This window comes from Heliangelus exortis, chromosome Z, assembly GCF_036169615.1.
Source record: "Heliangelus exortis chromosome Z, bHelExo1.hap1, whole genome shotgun sequence".
Classification (NCBI taxonomy): domain Eukaryota; kingdom Metazoa; phylum Chordata; class Aves; order Apodiformes; family Trochilidae; genus Heliangelus; species Heliangelus exortis.
The window spans coordinates 10,890,557-10,911,378 of record NC_092454.1 but is presented as its reverse complement, the minus strand read 5'-3'; the positions used below and the strand labels follow the sequence as shown (position 1 = coordinate 10,911,378).

Below are 20,822 nucleotides of genomic sequence, written 5' to 3'. Positions count from 1 at the left end.
TACAAGCTGGCTTTTATTGGAAAGATATTGTTTTGTTTATGAGAACCAAACATGCCTTGAATATCTTGGATGTCACATTTTAGTGCTGACAAAGATTGTATTTACACAGGGATTTTTAAATAACTTGAAGAATGTATTTTTATGATTCCCTTTACATTAGAGTTGCTACTGGCCAAGAAGGGTGAAATGACTTGGTTCACACCAGATTTTCTCTGCCGAGAAAAATCCTTAAAGATTTTAAAAGAAGTGCCTTAAAATGTTTTCACAGTGACAGCTGATAGAGCCATATTCACCAGAAAATGTTCCTTTTCTTAAAATGTAGACAAGGCAACACTATGCAACATCTCAGAAATACTTCCCGATTTTTTTTTCCCCCTTCACGTTTGAGCCTTGGCTTCTCACCGACAGTAAAATTTATCTCTAACCAGGCTGGGGAGCATTGTTTTTCTGCTGCTGGCATCTCAGTGCTCCTCTCTGCAGGAGGCTTGCAGCCCTCTCGCACCCTTGCCCGCATAACTCTCCAGCCATTCATCTGGACTTCACAGGAAATTCCTGTCCCAGTGTTTGCTCCCCTGTCTAAGAAATTAACAGCACAACAAGGTATGTTTTCCCACACAGTGGCTGTTTTCTTTGGCTGTTTTTTCAGGAGGGAGGCACAGCCTGGAGTGTGGCCAAGGTCAATGATAATGAGCACGGATGGTCTGGGAAGGCTGTGGGGTGCAGGACGGGCAGGCACCATCCCCTTGCCATCACCATTTGCACCGTGCCATCACCTTGGTCCAGGGAGTTCACGGGGGGACCCTGTGGTCACAGGGGTGGGCAACACGAGGTCCCCACACTGGCACCACTGCTGATGTAAACCCACCCATAGCTCATGAACAGCCACAGGTTTGTCCTTGCATCAAAGCAAAAACACTGGTGCTGTGTGCCTTTCCTTTTTCCCATATGTAACAAACTCTGCCTATCCCAACAGGGAGCCCTGCAGGTACAGGGATCTGCTCAGGGCTCCAGGAGGTGGATGTGTTGACCAGGCTCAGCTGAGGCAAAATTAAAACAAGCCAAGAGCTGGTGTACCTTCAGGGAATCTGAACTCTCCAAAGGGCAGCCAGAGAAGGGGCTGTGGGCTGGCAATCATTCCTATGGCTAAATCCTGCAATGCAGTGTCTGAGCCCTGGTGCAGCAGGCAGTGGGCAAGGGGGCAGAGGCAGGCAAGGAAGGAGGCCAGAGCACAGAGTACACTGAAGAAGTTGACAGTCAGCAGGGCTGTGGCTTAAACCTATGTATGTCAGGGAAGAATAGCAAGAAGAAAGGGTTAATCAATAATTAAATTTGCTGCTCAGGCTGGGATTAAGTCAGCCTTGGAAAACAGCAGTACAGGTTAGAGAAAATCATACCTGTAATCTGCTGCCCATGGAGAAATAAACTTCACTCAGAGAGAAGCAGTGATGTTTTTATTGATAAAAAACCACAATAGTTTAACAAAATTCGGCAGTAAACTTTCCAGTGATTTAACAAGATTCAGTGGCATGGTATGCTTGATTATTTACTGTGTAGAGGACAGTCAGACAAAACTGGGAAGCATGAGGTTCAGAGAGGACCCTCTTGCTTTCTGCTGAATTCGTCAAAGATCAAGATGCAGCTGGATCCAGTCCTAGTTCCAGACTTGGTCAGTGGTCTATGTCTAAAGATTATATGTGCATAATCAAACTAATATAATCTTAATAGAGGTTACAAAGTTTAGCAAGCTATTAGTCACTGAGGAACTTTATTCTGAGGGTAGTGAGACACTGGCACAGGTTCCCTGGGGAAGTTGTGGATGTCACCTTTCTGGAAGTGTTTAAGAACAGTTTGGAACTGGATGAACTTCACGGACAGGGGGGTTGGAACTAGATGTTCTTTAAGGTCCCTGCCAACACAAACCATTCTGTGATTGTATGATCTGTTGTGGCAAGAAATCTCTCAACCTTGAGATGCATTCTTCCTACTCAAGGAGAGATCCTGTTGTGCAGTTGGTTGCCTTGCAAGATAGCTTCAAGGATTCTTGGACTGCTCACTGTTTATGAGGCTAAGATGATTAGAGTCAGCCATATTTGCATACTGACCACTGATAAAAGTTTGGTCAGAATTTGCTTTGATTCGGATACAGACTGACACTGTAGTTAGGAGGGCACATTGTGCTGCTATCTGCCTCCCCCCACTTTGAGCTAGACACAGCTTTCACATCTATATGTGCCCCTTACGACCCACCCCTGGTGATCCTCACAGGAGCAGGGTTGCAGGAGATAAGAGTTTAGGTAAGACTGGCGGGAGAAGTGCACCATCACAAACCAGGGCTTGACCTCTCAGCCCACTCAAGAGCTGGTGAAAAGCTGAGCCTTTCAGAAGTTATATTGAGGTGACTGAGATTTATTGAGTCAAAAGAGGAGGAAAGTGCAGAAAACACCTCAACGACCCAGTCTTTGACAGGGGTTAAAGAGTGATGGTGAAAGGTCACAGCAATAAAACCCAGCCTGGTCAGAAGCCATGCTTCTGACCTGCTTCTTTCTCTTTCCAGGATGAGATCAGGATGTCACAAGACAGAGGTGGGCAGCCCACTTGAGCCACATCAGTGTCCTGGCACCCCCATCCCTCTCCACCCTCAGGCTGGTGACACTGAGGGATTGTATCTTGGTCTGTGCTTGGGCTCTGAGCTATGGGCTATGCTGTGTGAGGATGACAGTGGCTGCCCTTGGAGGTCTGTATCCGGGACAATCTGCCCCTTCCTTGGTAACATTATTCTATCCAGGCAGATGCAAGAATGTTCCCCTGGGGAGTGAAGAAAAGGCCATTTGTCACCTGCTGGCAGCACAGGGCCACCTCAGTGATGCCCTGCCTGCACCAGCTCCCAGGTCAGGTGAGGTGGTCACAGGGGGAAGGATAGTCTGCTTCCCACCCTCATACCTGAGAACACTTCAGGATTAAGGGAAGACTTTCAAACAAAAAGCTCTAAAGCAGGCAAAAGGATTGCATAGCCAAATCTGGGGGCAGGACCTACTCCCACACACCCACAAACCCAGGCAGGTAGAGCCTTCAAATGGAGCACTGGCAAAGAAATGAGGAAAAGCAAGCAAAGTGCCCAGCCCTCTGCAGGGAACACAATTTGGTCAGAGGCCAGCCCTGAGGCACTGCTGCTACGCACACAGGTATTTCCAGGAGGAATGCCAGGCTCCTTCCAGGAAGGAGAGGACAGTGCATGGGGCAGGTCACTCCTGCCACCACACTGGTATTGGGGGACAAGGCACACTTGCTCCCATTAGAAGAGTCCCACAAGAACCAGTCTGCAATTAGGGCCTCCCCCTTTGCATCCCCAGCCCCTGTCCATCCCAGGAGCAACAGGAGCACCCTCCTAGAGTTTACCCCCATGGCAGAAAAGACAAAACAAGAAGGAGAAACAGCTGGACAGATTTATTTAGAACATACAATGATTTATCCCCTAAAACGTGCTTTGCTGCCCTCCCCCGGCGCCAGCAGGGAGGGGTTCCATGGTACCAGACCAGGACCTGCTGCTTGGGCTCCGATTGTCATGGGCTGGGGAGCTGGGGCTCCCCTGGGAATTGAATTGCCACACATTTCCCTGGGGCTGGTGCCTTGGGACACTGTGTTTGCAGTGCCACACCACAGAGGGACAACTACAGCATCCGCACGCCTGTGTGCACCATTCTTCACACGCACATACACCCACACACTTCTTTTTTTGGCCAGCAGGCCAGCTATCCCCTTACCCAGCCTTACTGACTGCTGGAGAGGTCTCCTGTGCTCCCAGGCAAGGTACCAGCTCCCCTGGAGGATGGCTGGGGGTCCTACAGGCTGTCAGAGCCCTGAGTGATGGGGAAGGAGAGGCACAGGCTCCAGCAGCACCTCCTTATCCCAACCTTCTCCTCTCCGAGGAGACACCACGTATACCTCAGATCCCCCCTCGTGCTCAGCATCAGTGGCTGGAGGCGCCCCTGAGGTGAAGGGCATGTAGTGGAGGTAGGGAAGGAAAGCAGCAATGTGAGTATTATCAAAGAAGGGAAGGGTCCCACCCAGCCCCTAGGAGGACCCACTGCCCCAACGCAGTGCCACCAGGCTCAGGGGTGGATGGGGACCTGGGGGGGCTGTGAGGCTGCTGGTCTCCGACCAGCTCTGTGCTCCAGGGCCAGCTGCATGCTCCAGATGCTGAGGGGCCGCATGTAAGCCAGCGAGCGGTAAACCTTCTTCTCCCGGTACGCCTCCGGTGTCTGGAATGCCATGCCCAGACGTTCCCAAACCGTCCGGTAGCAGCCCTCTGCTGTACGGAAGCCTTCCTCCACCAGCCCCTGCAGCATGCAGAAGGAAGACAAAACCATCAGCCCACCCAGACAAACCATCAGCCCGTCCACAGAGAGCGAGGAGATGGCACCCACCAAAAGGCGCTGCGGTACCGCCCACCGGTGCCTCACCTCCTGGATCATGGTGGCAGCCAAGGTGTAGACTACACCGATCCACACCTCATCGGACTGCAGGCTGGAGGTGTCAGGAACCCCATCGGGCCTCATGCCATTCACTGCTCCCATGGTGCCACCAGCAAAGCTCATGACGTTCTTCTCAAAAATGGTCTTGAGCGCACTGATGACGTGGCTCTTGGGGAAAACCTGCACGGACAAAGAGAGAGGGCTTCGGGCTTGGCACTTGTAGACCCCTCAGGCTGAGTCTTTAGGGAGCAGGGTTAAGTCTTCCAGTACAAAGAGCTCAACACTGCTCACTGGGCAAACAGCCACCTCAGGAAAATAACAGAGGAAAGTGAAAAAGCCTCTTTCCCTGAAAATTTGACAGAGAAAAAAACCCCCTAAAACAGTTGCTCAACAGGAGAGATGCTGAACTTTGTTCCACCTTCCTCCTAGGGAGGCTCATCCAAGTAGTGTGTCCCCATGAGCAGCCTCTCACCTTCAGTCACTGCCCAAGCCCCTCCACATCTCCCAGGAGTTTGCTTTGGACACCTCACCACATCACCACTGCTCGTTTCCCAGGCAAACAATTATTCCAGGCTCAGACCTTCTACTGGTAAAACCTCTGCGATGTTCTCTCAGACCATCTGCAGCAGCCTCAAGGGGCACTGCAGTGCCTGCAAGAAGTGGCCAAGAGTCTGAGACCAGTGAGGCTGGAGGTGCCTTCCTACAACAGGGAAAAATTACGGGAAAGCCAGTCTGATGACATTGGAATGCATCTTGTACCCGTTAAGTGGGTGTTGTGGATACCAGTAAGTTTATTTGGGTAAGTGCTGGGGATCTTAGGGGAAAAACTGAAAGGAAAAAAAATTTTTTTTAAATTCCAACTCGGCTCAGGGGAAAAATAAAAACAGGGCTTAGTTTGGAGTGCTTCCAAAAGAACATTAATCCTTCTGATTTTGTAATCAGATGATGATGCAAGGGTTTGTGGCCTTGACCAAGGAGAGTTTGAGGTGAGAAAAGGGACAGCTTGGGGATGAAGAGGTCAGACTGACATACACGATGCCTGATTGTTTTCTTTATGTGGTAGGAGAGATCTGGAACTTTCATGCCAAGTGAAAGTGGAAGACTTGCAGAAGGTCAATAGTGGATAAACAGACATTTCAGGAGATTATCAGGAAAAAGTAAAAGCCCTCTCTTCCTGATAAGGTGGGGGAGAAATGAACAAGACTGTTGTTCAACAAAGACCAAGAACTCGGAACAAGTACAAGAACAGACCAAAGTATCATGCTGAGTAAGTCTTTATAAAAAAGAAAAGTGAAACCCTGCAAACCAAAAAAAAAAACCAGACCAATGCCCACGTGAGCATGAAAACACCTGCCAGCCAAACAAAAAGCAGTGAAGCAACAACGCAGCAAGCTAGGACTGCATTGAAATGCAAAAGCCTCTGTGCACAGCTGAAAGGAAATAAAGCTTTTGCTGTTGTGCTGCTTTCATTATTGGCAATAAAACTAGGAAGTGTCAGAGCAGCAGAAGTCACTGTTTCAGTGATGTTGCAAGTGGAAGGCTGGCTCATTTCCACCTAGGACCTTGCAGTGACTAAGATCAGGAAAGATGCCATGGAGCAACCGTGACATCTATCTGCAAGAAAGGGAAGAGTCAGACAGCTCCATGCTCACCAGCACAGCCCACAGGGACATTCCAGACCTCTCCTGCGGGTATCATCAGAGCCAGGGCAAATGGGAGGTTTTGGTGACACCGGAGGGCAGGCTGGGCAGCCCAACCAGACAGCTTTAGTACACTCAAAGGAAAGGCAGCAGATCTCTCTCATCTACACTAAAACCAAGCATTCCACAGTCATTTTCCCCAGTGTGGCTCTGCAGAGAAGCTCAAGCACTGTTAGGGAGCAGAAGTTAGCAGAGGGGAGGTGTGAAGCAGCTGTCTCTGTCAAGTTTCAGGGCAGTTTCTTCAGGACTAGGGTGACAGGCTTGTCCTACTTTGTATTTCATTACTGGCCCGTGCACGCAGCAGGAGTGCATTAATGAGGTTACAAACAGGAGTGCTGCCAGCCAGGCAAGGGATCAAAATACATGGAAAAAAACTTCGATGGTTGTAGTAACAGGAGAGAAAGCTTCACCAGTCCCATCTCTAGTGAGCTCCAAGCTCACCAGCTGCAGAGAAGAGTGCCACTTTCAGCAACAAAAGCCCAAGGTTATGTAAAGCCAGGCAAGATTTTTTGACTACATCAGATTTACTGTTTTCCTCCCAAAGGGATGTCTGGGTACTATTGCATGAGGTGTGGGCCAGGTCCTGCCTGTAGGCCTGGGGACAGCCCTAGTGCCCATGCACAGAGGGATAAATCCGGAGGGAACCATCGATTTCTCATTAAACCTCATAGTTTTCAGCACAAGCTGCTCCCAGCAAAGGTCACTTGAAGCTCACATCATCCTCACACAGCCAAAAGTCATTCCTCTCCTCTCTCAACCAAAATGTTTGTCTGTCCATCACCATCACCAGAGATCTTTGATCTGACAGCTCTCTAGGGATCATAAATAATCCATACGGTGGCTCTCCACTTCCCAATTCTGCTCCAGGTATTGCACCACCAGCAGCTGCTCTCACCGTCCCATCAGACAAGAGGAGTCTTGCACCAATTCTTTTGCAACTGAAGAGCAACAGACTTTAGGGCCCCGTGTGAGCTTTAGTTCCCCCAGATATTAATTTAGGACTGGGCAGCAAACAACACGTGGAAAGCTTCATTTTTAAACAGAGTGCCTTGCTGGGCAAACCCCAGTGGGACCTTCCTCCATGCTCTGGCAGTGATAGTGGGTACATGGCCCTCCTGTGTGGCCTCTCTGTGAGCAGATTTTGGCTTAAGGCAGATTGCACCAAAGCACATCCAAAAGCCTCCACCTGCATATGCACCACTGCAGGGGAGTGGGCTGGAGACTATGTTAATAGCTCTTAAAGCTTAACCTATGCCACATGCCAGCACTGCCTCTCCTCTCTGAGCATAGGTCCCACCTCATCCCACTTTGAACTAGGCTGCTCCTTCTCTTACCTCATATTCCCCCTGGCCAAGACCACAAGCCCCAAGAAACCACTGCCCAGCACACTGGTCTGACATGATGCTGCTGGAGGTTTCGGTCCCACTGCTGTCATAGTTGTAGTATTTTCCTAGAAAAAAAAAGAATAAAATCAGGAAACGATTTTAAATCCCTAGTTTAGGACCCCAGCTCATGTGTGCTGTGCCTGCCCTACGTCCTGTGAAGCAGGAGTGTGGTAACTTTTCCAGAAGGGTCTTCTTTTTACTCTTCTAAACCACTATACTTCTAAACCACTGTACTTATTCTAAACCACTATACCACTCTACTTAGAGAGATGACATCTGCCCTGCTTCCCCCATCCCATGCAAGGGTCCATGACCCACGGAGGAACCATCCCCCTCCCAATGGACACATGGGCAGCCAGCCATGTTTCCCCGCCCCCCGCAAGCACCCACCATTCCACAGCATCCTCTCAAATGCCTCCTTGCCCTTGCTCAGGATGTCCCGGTACTTCTGCTGGATCTCAGTATCCCCAAGCACCTCTGCCATCTTGCACATCATGCAGACAGCTGCCAGCCACAGCCCACCACAGTATGCACTGTCAGAGCAAAAAAAGAGACAGTGTCAGTAGAGTGGGACATCCCACGGGTTGCATGGAACTCCCACAAGAGACGGAGACCATGGTGCCAGCTTTGAGCTACTTCCCCACCCACAGTCCCCATCTCCAACCCCCACTTGCCTCTCTTGCTCACCTGGCTCCATTTACCACCCACGCATCATACGTCTGGTCAGCAAAGCCACCATTTTCAATGAGCCCATCGTTATCTGTGTCAAACTTCAGCTCTGACTCCATCACAGTCTGTGGGAGAGGCAGGAGATGGTCACACAGCCCATGCGTGCTGGCTGCCTCTCACGCTCTGCTTGGGAGCATCCATCCTCTTGGGATGCTGCACAGCTCCCAAGGAAAGTGAAAATGGGGGGAAGCCCCGCATCCCAATCTCCTGCAGGTACCTGGCAGGCTGGCCACATGTCCCGCAAGTACACAGAATCCTGTGTCAGGTAGTAGTCTCGATACACCTGCAGCACAAACTTCAGGTTGAGGTCCTTCCAGCTGGCTGTGTCATGCATCAGGTAGGCATTGACACGCTGCCATGGCTCATCACCTAAGCATGGACAGAGCAGATGCAGGAGGACAGCAAGCCTTGAGCATCCCCTCAGTCAGAATCAAGGCCCCAAGGGATCTGCGATAAAAGAGCACTAAAAGGACAAGTGGTACCCTGTGACATTTCTAGCAAGAGCAGCCTTTCTTCTACTGTCTTCCCAAGGAGTTAAGAGGATAAGAGAAAGTGGTGTCAATTTGCACCAGGGGAAGTTTAGATTGGACACTAGGTAAAATTTCTTCCCCTGGAAGGGCTGTCAGACACGGAACACGCTGTCCAGGGAAGTGGTGGAGTCACCACCCCTGTAGGGATTTAAAAGATGTGTAGATGTAGTGCTGAGGGACATGGTTTAATGGAGGACTTGGCAGAGCTGGGTTAACGGTTGGATTTGGTGACCTTACACCTCTGTTCCAATCAAAATGATTCCATGATTTTACTGCTCAGTTTCCCTTTGTTTCCCTTGAACAAGTTCTGTGCAGCTTGGTCTCCATCACCATCCCAAACCATCCAAGATTTTCATTCCCAGGGAACAGTGTATTCCATGCACCATACCGATTTCCCACAGCTTGGGAGTTATCCACCCTAAGAAAGTTGTGTGAGCAGCCCTGCATCCCCTCTGTCCCCCAGCCAACCGGGCCAGACCCCTCACCTGGGTCCCCAATGTCATGTGGTACCACATTCTTCAGCTTCACTTGGGCTGTCTGACCACACATCAAGTACTGCCGGGGCTGGACATCCTCATTGAACACAGTGACAGCTGGAGAAAACACAGGAGAAGAGGTGTGAGAAAGGCACCTGGCACTGCAGCAGCACAGTCCTGGCACAGGCAGAGCCACCAGCGTGAGCACACCCAGGATGCCCTAGCTGCAGGATCACATCACCCTGGTAGGGGCTGAGGGGACATCAGGCTGCTCCCAGTCTCTCCTCAGCAGGGGACATGCAACTGTCACCACTCTCTTAAGAAAGGTGGTGGCAGTACCTAGGACTGGGAGCACAGAGGCCACCACCGAGCAACCTTCAAGCCCACCCAAAGCATCAGGGTTTGCCAAGAGGCCCATGCTTCTCCTCTGCAAGAGGCATGGAGAGAGATGGAAACACCAGTGGCTTCCCCAGGATAGGCAGAGCCAGTGGTGCACTCCCAGTGCAACAAGAAGGCATTCCAGTGCTGGCCAGTGATGAAAAAAGGCAGCAACGTTGTTGGGGTTCATGTCCTGGTCCTGACAGAGAAGTTGCAGAGGGAGATGCTGGCTCCACTGTGCAGATTTCAGTGGCAAATCCTGTCCCAAATCCTCCATCTCTTGCACGGGTGAAGACATCCACAGACATCAATCCAAGGTCACCTGGGCAAGGGTCTCCTGGGTCACTCACCAATGTCATACTGCAGGCTGATCTGCAGCTTGGGCCACAGCATGACAAGAGCAAAGGAGGCGTAGAAGTGGACATCATAGGTGTTGTACATCCGGTACTCCTGGCCTGGAAGGACCAGGGAGACAGTGAGGGATGGGAGACATTGAGAGATGGGAGACCTGACACAGGGAGGGAAAAGGAGGAGAAGGTCCTCCCTCCTGCACGGCCCTGGCACAGGAAGAGATGGATTTTATTCTCTACATATAGCACCCAGGGTCCTGGAGAATACCTCATGTCATGTACCTCAAATCCTGTGTTCAGTTTTGGGCCCTCCACTACAAGGACACTGAGGTGTGTCCAGAGAAAGGCAATGAAACTGGTGAAGGGTCTGAAGAAAAAATCTTAGGAGGGGCAGCTGAGGGAACTGGGGTTATTTAGTCCAGGTAAAAGGAGGCTGGGGGGGAGACATTATCACTCTCTACAACTACCTGAAAGGAGGCTGTAGCGTGGGGGTTGGTCTGTTGTCCCAAGTAAAAAGCAATTGGACAAGAGGAAATTCCCTCAAGTTGTGCCTGGGGAGGGTCAGATTGCATATTAGGAAGTATTTCTTCATTGAAAGGGTTGTCAGGCACTGGAACAGGCTGCTCAAGGAAGTGGTGGAGTCACCATCCCTGGAGGTATTTCAAAGACATGGAGATACGGTGCTGAGGGACATGGTTTTGTAAACTTTGACTAATGGTTGGACTTGATGACCTTAAAGGTCTTTTCCAACCCAAATGATTCTATGATTCCATATCCTACAGGACTTGGTCCCACAAGGGATTTTGCCAGGAACAGCTCTGCTCCCTGCCCACCAGTGTGTGAAAAGCATCCCCACAGCAGGTCAAAAGCACCCAGTGACAGTAACAGGGAGGGTTGAGTTGGGACCATCCATCAAGTCCCAGCAAGTTACCTTCCAAATAAGCAAACCTTCCGTACTCCCGCAGGACAGGGAGGAGGTGGGAGAGGCCATTCCCCGCCGGCCCTTGCAGGTCCTCTGCACAGCAGTCAGGGGGCAGCTCCACCCAGATGGTCCCCCCATCCATCACAAAGTACAGCTCATTGAAGAGGGCCGACTTGTACCAGGAAGGCAGCTGGCTGCAGGCAAGATGGAAACTCAGCCACAGCAGCTGAGCTGGTGATGCTCCTTCTTTGGCCATCCCCAGGATAGCACCAGGAAGGAGCTCCCGTCTGCCTTACCTGTCTTCCAGGATAGGTTTCTGCCATGCTTCAATCTTCCTCTCCCACTCCTCGCAGTGAATCAGGGCATAGTGCGACAGGGCAGGAGCAGCATCACCTCCACTGCCAAAGAACCGGGTGTACCTCCTGCAGGGCAGGGCTTTGGTGAGTGTCTGAGGGCCAGATCAAGCTGGGAAGCCCACCCGGCCATGGGAGAGGGGCTGGAGTGAAGTGAACAGCAGGCTAAGTTGACTGCTAGCAATGGGGCGTGGAAGAACAGGGGCTGGGAAAAGGTCCCCTCTGTGAGCTGTGACCACTGAGATAGGGTGGGACAAGGCTTCCCCCACAGCACTCCAGCCCACAGGCAAGGAGAAGGGGCTTTCAGGGACAGGAGCCCAGCTCCACTGGAGACAACCCACCCACCTGAGGTGCAGCTTCTCCTTGGAGCCAAAGTGAACACAGGGCATGTCCCAAGCCAGGGCCATCTCCAGTGTCCTGTGACCATGGGCAGGCACCTTGCAACTGGCACAGACCGCTGCTGCCGTCACCTCCCCCTTCTCTGTCAGTTTGCTTTTACCTGCCAGGACAAAAAAAATATTGACAAGTGACCAAGGAAGCCCTACAGGGGGATGACTGATGCTCCCACGCACCCTGAGGGGGGTGAAACTATTTGGGTGTGCCTCAGCCCCCTTGCAACTTGTAGGGCACATCCCCAGGTTTTTAAGGGATGACATTACTGCACGTGAGTAACTCCTTTTTGCAAGCAGGAAAAAATACCTGCCGTGGGTGGAGGGGTTAAAGTAATAAGTCATCAAAGCAAAGGAACAAATCCGGCAGGAAAAGCCAGCAGGCACTAGTGGAAAAGAGGGAGTGCCCCATGACTTTTTAAGTGGGCTGCACTCAGAGACACTGTGACTTTCTAGTGACAGTCATTGCTTCCAGCTTTTTACAGAGCACTTTAACTGTGCTTGAATTTAAGAGAGGCCTGGAGGCAGCTGGATAATTATATGCTGGTTGTGACAAGTGTACCAGGTAAACTCATTAATGCAACAATTTTAACAGAAGTACAGATCCTGACCATGATAATGCCTGGCAGGAACAAAGGAAAACCACATCCCAATAGCCTGGGGAGCTCTGAGTGCATCTAGGCAGGAAACTTAGTTTTCCGGAAATATTTATGTAAAGATTTACATAATTTAAGCTTCAGGAAATCTTGCAGGAGCCCAGTGCCAGCATCACCAGTTTGTCAGCATTATCCTTGATCAAAAGCTGGTAGGGACATTAGGCAAATGGTCACCAACTCTTAGCACAGTAGTAGGTTAGCAGCCAAAGCTGGGAGGCAGCACCCTGCTTCAAGGCTCCTGTCAAGGGAGCAAATAACTGAAGATGACAGAGAAGTATCACAGGCATACCAGAAGGGAATGGATGCAGTAACAAAAGGACAATGAGTATTGCCAGCACCATAGCCCAAGCACTCCTAAACACCCACTAGAACAAATCTAAACAAAGATGAAGCATTTGAACAGGTTGCCCAGGGAGACAGTGTAGCTGCCATCCCTGGTGGTATTAAAAAAATGGGTCAATGTGGTACTCTGGGAGATGATTTAGAGGTTAACATGGTCTTGAAGGTCCTTTCCAACCATGATGATTCTATGATCCGGCAGTGGGATTCCAAGTGTCTAGGAATCATCTGGGTACATCAAGAGAAATCTCAGCTCAGCGTGCAACACAGACTAACAGGATAATACAGCCATGTACAATTAACATAGCTGAGAACTGCCCCAAAGGGGTACAGACACCTTTTGGAGAACCACAGCAAGGAGAGCGTGACAAGCAATAGGAAATTCAGATACAGCCTAAAGCTGAGAATGTGCCACAGCATCACCAGGAGCTTTTTGCAATGACACCAAGGTGGCTAGAAGAAGAGAAATTCACTCTTACTTGGGTGCCCTGAGACCAGTGTTGCTACCCATTCCCTGGTCCCCCTTCACCTGTGCCATGGGAGAGAGAGGGACTCACCATCAGGGGAATCCAGCTTGCCATCCTGCAGTAGGTCCTGCCACACCTCTTTTCCTGATCCCATTGGGTTGAATGCTGTGAGGTGGGTGACTCCTGTGCCAGGCTGGGGAGATGAAGAGCATCATCAGGGGCTGGTGCTTTTGAGGAGCAGGTGCAGGCTGCTGCCCTCCCCCAGTTCTGGGACCCCAGGCTCATTTCCTGCATGCTGCTCATGATTTCTAACTCTAAACCTGCTGTCCCACACATTTCACCCATAACTTCTCTCCTGACACCCATCCCCAAAGAGGGTGCTTTGGGGAAGTCCTGTCCCACTCCTGCTCCAGTGGCCAGGCAAGCACTAAGAAACAGAGCTGACCACAACCTCTACCAGGTTGCTTCCAAGCAGCTCCTTCACATGCAGCAGGGCTCTACACTCTCCCCCCAGCCCCTATCAGAAGAAGCCCCACTACCAGTAGCCAGCCCTTTACCTTCTCCCGGGCAGAGATGGCAAGGGTGAAGGGGTTAACATGTTTGCAGTGATGCAGCAGGACTCCAGCAACCCGCTCGCCCTCCTTCTCAAAGGCAAAGGGCTCGTTCCAGTGCCCGCCGCTCCTGTCATCCTTTGCTCCCATGCCATTCTGCATGCTGAACATGATGGAGACCTCCACTTCCTCGTCCCTCTCATTCTCCACCTCCCAGATGAACACTCCCACCGGCAGGCTGGAGTCCTGGCAGAGACAGCATCGTGTACAGGGCTGGTGCTCTATGGATAGCACCCATGGATGCTATCTATGGATAGGCTCCACGGACAGCATCGCTTGTCCCACTGCTGGGGAGACCACGCAGGATGCAGCAGGAGCAAGAGCAACAGGGACAACCCTGCCTCGGTGTCCACTGCCAATGTAAAATTCAGTTCACAAGCCCTGGGGTACTAAACCCCACATCTGGTGATAACAGAGGTGGAAAGCAGTGTTTAAGGCTCAGACAGGTGTCTCACCACCCAGCTGCTCAACAGGTTGATACAGGCTCACGTGCTTTGCTGGGGTAAGAGGAAGGTCAGGTGTGTTGGCAGTGCAGCCTGACACCCTGGCCCGAGGCTAGGAGCAAGCCAGAGCAGTGTGAAGGAGCAGGGAGGCATCCCTTGCTGCTGTCCTGAGCTTCTGCATTGCTGCAAGGGTTCCTCCTGCCTGGGAGCATTGCTGAGTGAAGACACGAGGAAACATCAGGAAAGCCCAGCTGGTAGGCAGCATTTTACTTGGGGATGGCAGGCAAAAGCCAGAAAAAACACTCTCAGGAACAGACAGATGACAAACCAACCCACAAATACAAGCTGAGGATTTCCAAAAAATGCTACCACCGGATCATCCAGGCAGTAAGGCCACAGCTCTGGACCTGCCATTTCAGGTGGAGAGAAGCTGGGATTGTTACAGGACAAAACCAAAGGCAGGGAACAAGTGGTACAAAGAGTCACAGCACAGGTCAGAGGGGAAAGGAGCAGCTACAAGGAAAAAGAGACAACCCTTCCAGCACCAACTACCACAAGAAGGGCAGAGCCTCCCAGGGTCCCCCTGCTACACGGCTGGCAGCTGGCTTAGGGGACAGGGCTTTAGGAAAAAAGAGACCTGGCTGGGAAAGAACAATAACCAGGCTGCCTCTAGGAAATGCTGAGCTGGGGACAACGAGGGACAACAAACTCCCCTACTGCAGCATCTGCAGACATATGGGCAGTGCTCAGCTGTCAAAACTTCACCAGCTTAAGGTCTCTGCCACACGAATGGGACGCGCTGAGCTCAGCCAGCCAAGGGCTTGTTCTGAGAGCTTCTCACAGGACAGCCCCATCTGGACTGTGTCAATTCCTCTCCCACCATGCAGGCAGCTCTGCCACATCTCTGCCAACTTGCCATGCTGCTGCAGCATGGTTTGGCCCAGCACTACCACGAGACAGGCTACAACCAGCATGGAGCCATCACCTCCTTACCTTGTAGTCATGGGGGATGACAGGAGAGACCTGGCGGCAAGTGAGAACCACATTTTGTCCCGGGAGCTCATAGACCATCCAGGCACGGGGGTACAGAGCATGGTAGAAGGCATAATGGCCGCAGAAGCCCCAGTTCCATCCTTGCAGAGTGCTGGGTCTCTCCACAGACAGGACCTGCTGGTAAACTGTCTGCCCCTTGCAACGCAGGCACACTGTGAACTGGGGAAGAGAGGAGGATGTGGAAGGGATGAGAGGAGCAGATTCCTTTAGCACCCAGGCTGCTGCTGCTGCTGCGGCAGAGCCACTGGCACCCCTTGCAGACCCCACTGCACCTACCTGGTTGGCGATCACCGTTTCGTAATGGTAAAGGCCGGGGTTCAGCTGCCAGCGGCAGAACTCACCTCGCCAGCCACGGGTGATGGTGCCTCCCCCAATCCCACCCAGTGGGCACCCTGGCAAAGACACCAGAAATCAGCACCCCCATCCCTCCCCTCCCTGATCCCACACAGCTCTGGGGGTTTCTTAGCACTGACTGCACCCCAGAGGCTCCTTGACCCTCTCCCCTCCTCTAGTGTCTTGATGGCCCCGTGTGAATCCCTGCCCACCCAGCACATTGGGCACTGCACTGGAGGCTGTGCCCAAACTGGAGGCCCAAACTGGAGGCTGACCATAGATCTGCTGTAGAGGAACAGCACACAAGAGGTCGATGAAGGCAGATTTCTTCTCTATGTGGGTCTTCTTATACCACCACCTGAAGTATCTGCAAAGGAAAGAGAGGTTTGAAACAGGATGGGAGCAGGTGTGACTGTCCCCTTGGGCAGAACATGACCAACACACGTTGCCACTGCTCTTCTCATAGAGATGTACAACGGGAATCTGTGTCCCACAACACATGTGAGGTGGCAGCCCCTGCCATTCATCTGCAGCATGTAATGGTAAGCAGGCAAAGTCCAGGCAGCTCAGCACTGTCTGCAAGGGCACAGCATGGAAACAGAGCGCTCTGATACCCAAGAGAAGTCCTCCTGGTTTGTGCAGGGCCAGGGGGCTTCCCCAGATCATAGAATCACACAACAGTTTTGTTTAGAAGGCACCTGAAAGATCATCTGGTTCCAATCCCCCCCCTCTGCCATGGGCAGGGCTATTTCCCACTAGATCAGGCGGCTCCCAGCCCCATCCAACCTGGCTTTGAACTCTTCCAGGGATGGGGCAGCCACAGCTTCTCTGGGAAACCTGTGCCAGTGTCTCACCACCCTTACAGGAAAGAATTTCTTCCTAATGTCTAAATGCAATTTACCCTCTTCCAGTTCAAAGCCAATCCCCCTTCTCCTATCACTCAATGCCCTCATTTGTAAGAAGTCCCTCATTAGCTTTCCTGTAGCCCCTTCAGGTACTAGAAGGCTGCTGTAACATCTCCACAGAGCCCCTCCTTCTCCAGGCTGAACAACTCCCACTCTCAGCCTGTCCTCACAGGAGAGGTGCTCCAGCCCTCTGATCATCTTTGTGGCCCTCCTCTGAACTTACTCCAGCAGTCCTCCCTGTGTTGGGACGGCCATGAAGAAGTCAGAATCCACAAAAGAATCACCAGCACCTTCATGCCTGGTGGGGCACGTCACCTGCTGAGGTAGGTCACAAGGCCAGAGAAGCCATTCTCTGCTCTTCCATGTCCCCATCATCCCAAACAGCCCTACCACATCCTTCAGGGGCAGCTGGCACAGAGCAGCCTTGCCCTGGAGGAGGTGATGCTTGCTGTCTGCAGCTGGCAAGACCACAGGGACTCTCCTGGGCTCACACTCCAGCTGTGCAGCCAGGCACTGCCCATCAGATAATCTCTCACCCAAAGGCCTGGGAATCAGGAGACAGCCAAGCAGGGGCACACCTGCACCTGGGTGTGCCGGCACCACTGCGGGCAAGAGGAGCAGGGCTGGGCTCCCACTGGGTGCTCGTAAAGGACAGGCTTTGGCTAATGAACCGCCCCAAGTTAAATCTTCTGTATGGAGACAATTAGCATACAGAATCCAGCTACCAGACCAGGAGAAGCTGCTGATATTCCCACAGCAAACAGACAGGCAAGATCCAACTGGCAGCTCCATGGCCATCATCACCAGGAGGGTCCCCATGGTGGACAACATCCCTGAGCTACTGTCAGGCACCAGTGCCATGCTGGCAAGAGAAGAAGTCCACCCCAGCTGGGAGCACACTGCCTGGACAGCTCTGATGGCTCCAAAGATGCAGAGCCCAGGCAATGGCCAATGAGTGGGCACTAATCCCCCAGAACATGAGGACCCAGAAGCAAGAAAGGATGTTCCATGACATCCCTGTTCCTAAACACACCTCTCCAACACAAACAACCCACACTTGCCTTTGTGGCTGCATAGTTGCCGAACGTTGTCTTTTATTCACCAACACCCAAGGTCCCTAAATGCTTCTCAGGGTGACATTTTCCAGGTTATAGCCTCACAGAACCTGACTGCAGCCTGCTTCTCCATTCCTGCATACTCACCTTCACGTCTGGCTGTTTAAGGACATTCTGCCTGCAGAAGTCCAGAGCACCACAAGAACCAGCCTGTCCTGCACGACCGCCCTGAATCAGGGCCTGTCACTATCTTCAAGCTACATCTGCTGCCACTGCTCTTCCCCCAGCCAAGACAGCCCTGGATTTATGCTGCCGAGGCAAGGTTTTGGCAGCGTGCTCTCCCTCTCAAGGAATTTTTAATTTTTTTATTTAAAAAAACAAACAAACGAACAAAAAACAGCACCAGCAAACCAACCCAGCCACTTCCCCAGCAGGTTTCTGGCAATGGGAGATAAGATGCCCAGGCAGACTGGCTGTGGCACAGCCCCTGGGACATCCCAACTTCTTGGGAAAGAAGTGATGGAGGGATTTCAAAAAGCAGTTTTCCTGGGAGCACGCAGCAGGGGAGGTTTGGAATTCACAGCCAGACACTGCCCGAGCTGTTCTGCCATCTCAATAAGCAAACTCCTCCCCTGCCAGATTCTCCAAAAATCGTGCAATCCAAGAGAAGGTGGTGAATGCCCAGTTGCTGGCTATTAACAGCTCTGTCAGGGCTGCAAAATATCCAGGGAAAAGTCTTTATGTTCTGCAGCACCAGAAGCCCTGCCAGAGCGGCAAGACATTTCTTTCCCTTTGAATAGGCAGTGGAATTAAAACCTGTCTGGACATCACCCAGCAGTCCCAAATGGGTGCTGTGAGGGCACACACCAGACACCTCTGTGGAAACCTGCCCCAGCCCAAATGTTCACATGACCTTTGCTTTCCAGATTTGCAGCTGCTGGTGTCCCCACAAAGGAACTGCCCCAGTTAACAAAAATCCCACCCCAGGACTGCTGACACCCCTAGCCATGCCACCTGGAGTAGGAGAGGACATCAAGCAGCCAGAGATTTAACTCAATATGGTGCCAAATCAACCCAGGACCTGGTGGCTCCTCTGCAGGTCGCAGTCAAAGATGTGCAGTGACCCAAAGGTGTTTCCAGCCATGTTGGGAGGTACAAGCACCTTGCACCAGGTGACTCTGCACCTGATGCACTGAGCCATGCCAGCTTTTGAGAGCACCCCTGCCTCAGGTGCCCCCCCAAGAGGGGCTGCTGCTCATCATGGGTCATTAAGGAGAGGTCATTAAGCCAACCTGCAGGGCTCCAGAGGTTCAGACCCACTCGCCACGCCACAGGACTGAGTTCCAGGCTCCTCTTGCAGGACCAGCACCCCAGTTTCCACCAGCCAGCTGTCTCTGCTGGGCAGACATGCAGGTGCCCACCAACGCCAGGAGCATGCAGCCTCCCACAGGTCCTCACACCCCTGCATTAGCTGCCCTTCCTTAGCCAACACCACTCCCCTTGGGTTTTTATTCAAAACCTGGCAGGTATTTCTTGTTGCCCTTCTTCTCCTCGGCTCTGTAGGAGCTGGAGCCTCCTAGTGCTTTGCTCCACACAGGTATTTAGATTTTGACAGCCAAATTACCTCCTAAATGTGTACAGGGGAAGAGGTTGTAGCCTGGCTTTTAGCTTTTTGCTTTTAAACCTTCAAGCCTTCTTCTAGGACTGCTAACAAGCCACTTCCACACTGACACCCCAGCGAGTACAGGCCAGGAGCAGCCTCCCCAAGCTGGCTGTCACTTCTCCTCACGACTCAACCCATCAAAACTTCACACTTTCCCACATGCTCAGCTCATCCACAGCCTGCCTCGGCAGCTTTTCCAGCAGCCTTTATCTCCCATGCATGACCCATGCTCCCTAATGCCCGGGGGATGTTTGAGGTCAGACTACTGTGCCATGCACTCCAAAGCGGTCCACTATCTGCTCCTTCATCAGGTCTGGCAGGAACCAGCTTTGCAAGCAACAGCCTCCAAGGGAAAAAAAAAAAAAAAAAAAAAAAGCTCAGAAAATGGAGGCAGGAGGAGATATCAACGCTAGCGCAAGGAAATAAATCACACCCTCATCGGTTCCAACGTTTACCTGCATGGGTATACAAACACCTCCGGCACTCGGTTCTCAAAGGTTAAAATAACACCCTTATTTCCCAGAATTTTTATTTTTTTTTTTTTTCTCCTGGCTACTTCCAATCTCACTCCAAAAGAAGCAAATCCGGGAGACGTCCCGGCCCCCAAACCTGACGTACTGCACACCATTTCACCAACCCTGCCGTTTCATCTCCATCCCCCGGGAGGTGCCTTATGCAAGGGGCCGAGCGCCTGGCGCTGCCCCGGGACCCGCAGACACCCCCGGGGGCGGCGATCGAGGCTCCTCACGATACCCCGAGCCCTCCCACCGCCTGCCCCGGTTTCGGGCACCAGTGCTCCCAGTGCTGGCGACGGGAGGAGACCGGCTCCCTCCAGCCTTCCGTGACCCCTCGGACCTTACTCCCCGTACACCGGAGCTTCTGTGGGGCGACCCCGACACAGCGGGGGACACCCCCCGCTCCGTTCCCCCCCTTCCCCCCAACCTTCCCCGCTCTCGGGGGTGCTCCCGGTTCCCCCCCTTCCTTCCAGCGTACCGCAAGGCCATGCCGATGTGCCGCAGGACGTCACGGAACGGCACGTCGGTGGCGCCGTAGGGTTGCCGCGGCTCCTCGAAGCGGTGGGCCAAGCAGACGCGCCAGCCGTCCGCCGCCACGCCGCGGCCCCGCGCCGAACCCTCGTACCGCCGCATCAGCGGCCCCGCCGCCGCCTCCTCCTCCGCCGCTGCCGCCGCCGCCGCCATCGCCTCCTCCTCCGCCGCCGCCGCCGCCTCCTCCTCCTCCGCCGCCCCCTCCCCGCACCAGCCCTGCGCGCGCCCTCGACCCCGCGCGCGCCGCGCCGCGCCGCCCCGCCCCGCCCGCGCCCCAGGCGGGGAACGGCGCTCCCCCCGCGCGCGCGCGCGCACGCCCCCGCCCCCGCCGAGCGCGTCCGGAAACGCGGGACCCCGCCCCGCTGCCGCCGCCACCTGACAGCCCCGGGGCGGGGGACCCTGCCGAGCCCTGCCGAGAGAAACCCGAGTGTTCCCGAGTGCTGCCCGAGAGGTGCCAAGAGAAACCCGAGTGTTCCCGAGTGCTACCCGAGAGGTGCCAAGAGAAACCCGAGTGTTCCCGAGTGCTACCCGAGAGGTGCCAAGAGAAACCCGAGTGTTCCCGAGCGC

The 20,822-nt window shown here is 52.9% G+C and overlaps 1 protein-coding gene across 1 annotated transcript; it reads right to left on the bottom strand.

Moving 5' to 3' along the window:
• Positions 1 to 3,429: 3,429 nt before the first annotated feature.
• On the bottom strand, positions 3,430 to 20,462 carry GBA2 (glucosylceramidase beta 2). The gene is made up of 17 exons (XM_071732116.1): positions 20,203 to 20,462; positions 15,862 to 15,953; positions 15,530 to 15,645; positions 15,194 to 15,412; positions 13,704 to 13,943; positions 13,237 to 13,339; positions 11,641 to 11,794; positions 11,239 to 11,364; positions 10,952 to 11,136; positions 10,021 to 10,125; positions 9,302 to 9,409; positions 8,504 to 8,655; positions 8,245 to 8,351; positions 7,948 to 8,090; positions 7,507 to 7,622; positions 4,461 to 4,652; positions 3,430 to 4,337 (listed from the first exon to the last, which is right to left on the bottom strand). Exons 1-17 carry the CDS (start codon positions 20,406 to 20,408, stop codon positions 4,110 to 4,112), a joined length of 2,592 nt encoding a protein of 863 aa, XP_071588217.1. The 5' UTR covers positions 20,409 to 20,462; the 3' UTR covers positions 3,430 to 4,109.
• Positions 20,463 to 20,822: the final 360 nt, after the last annotated feature.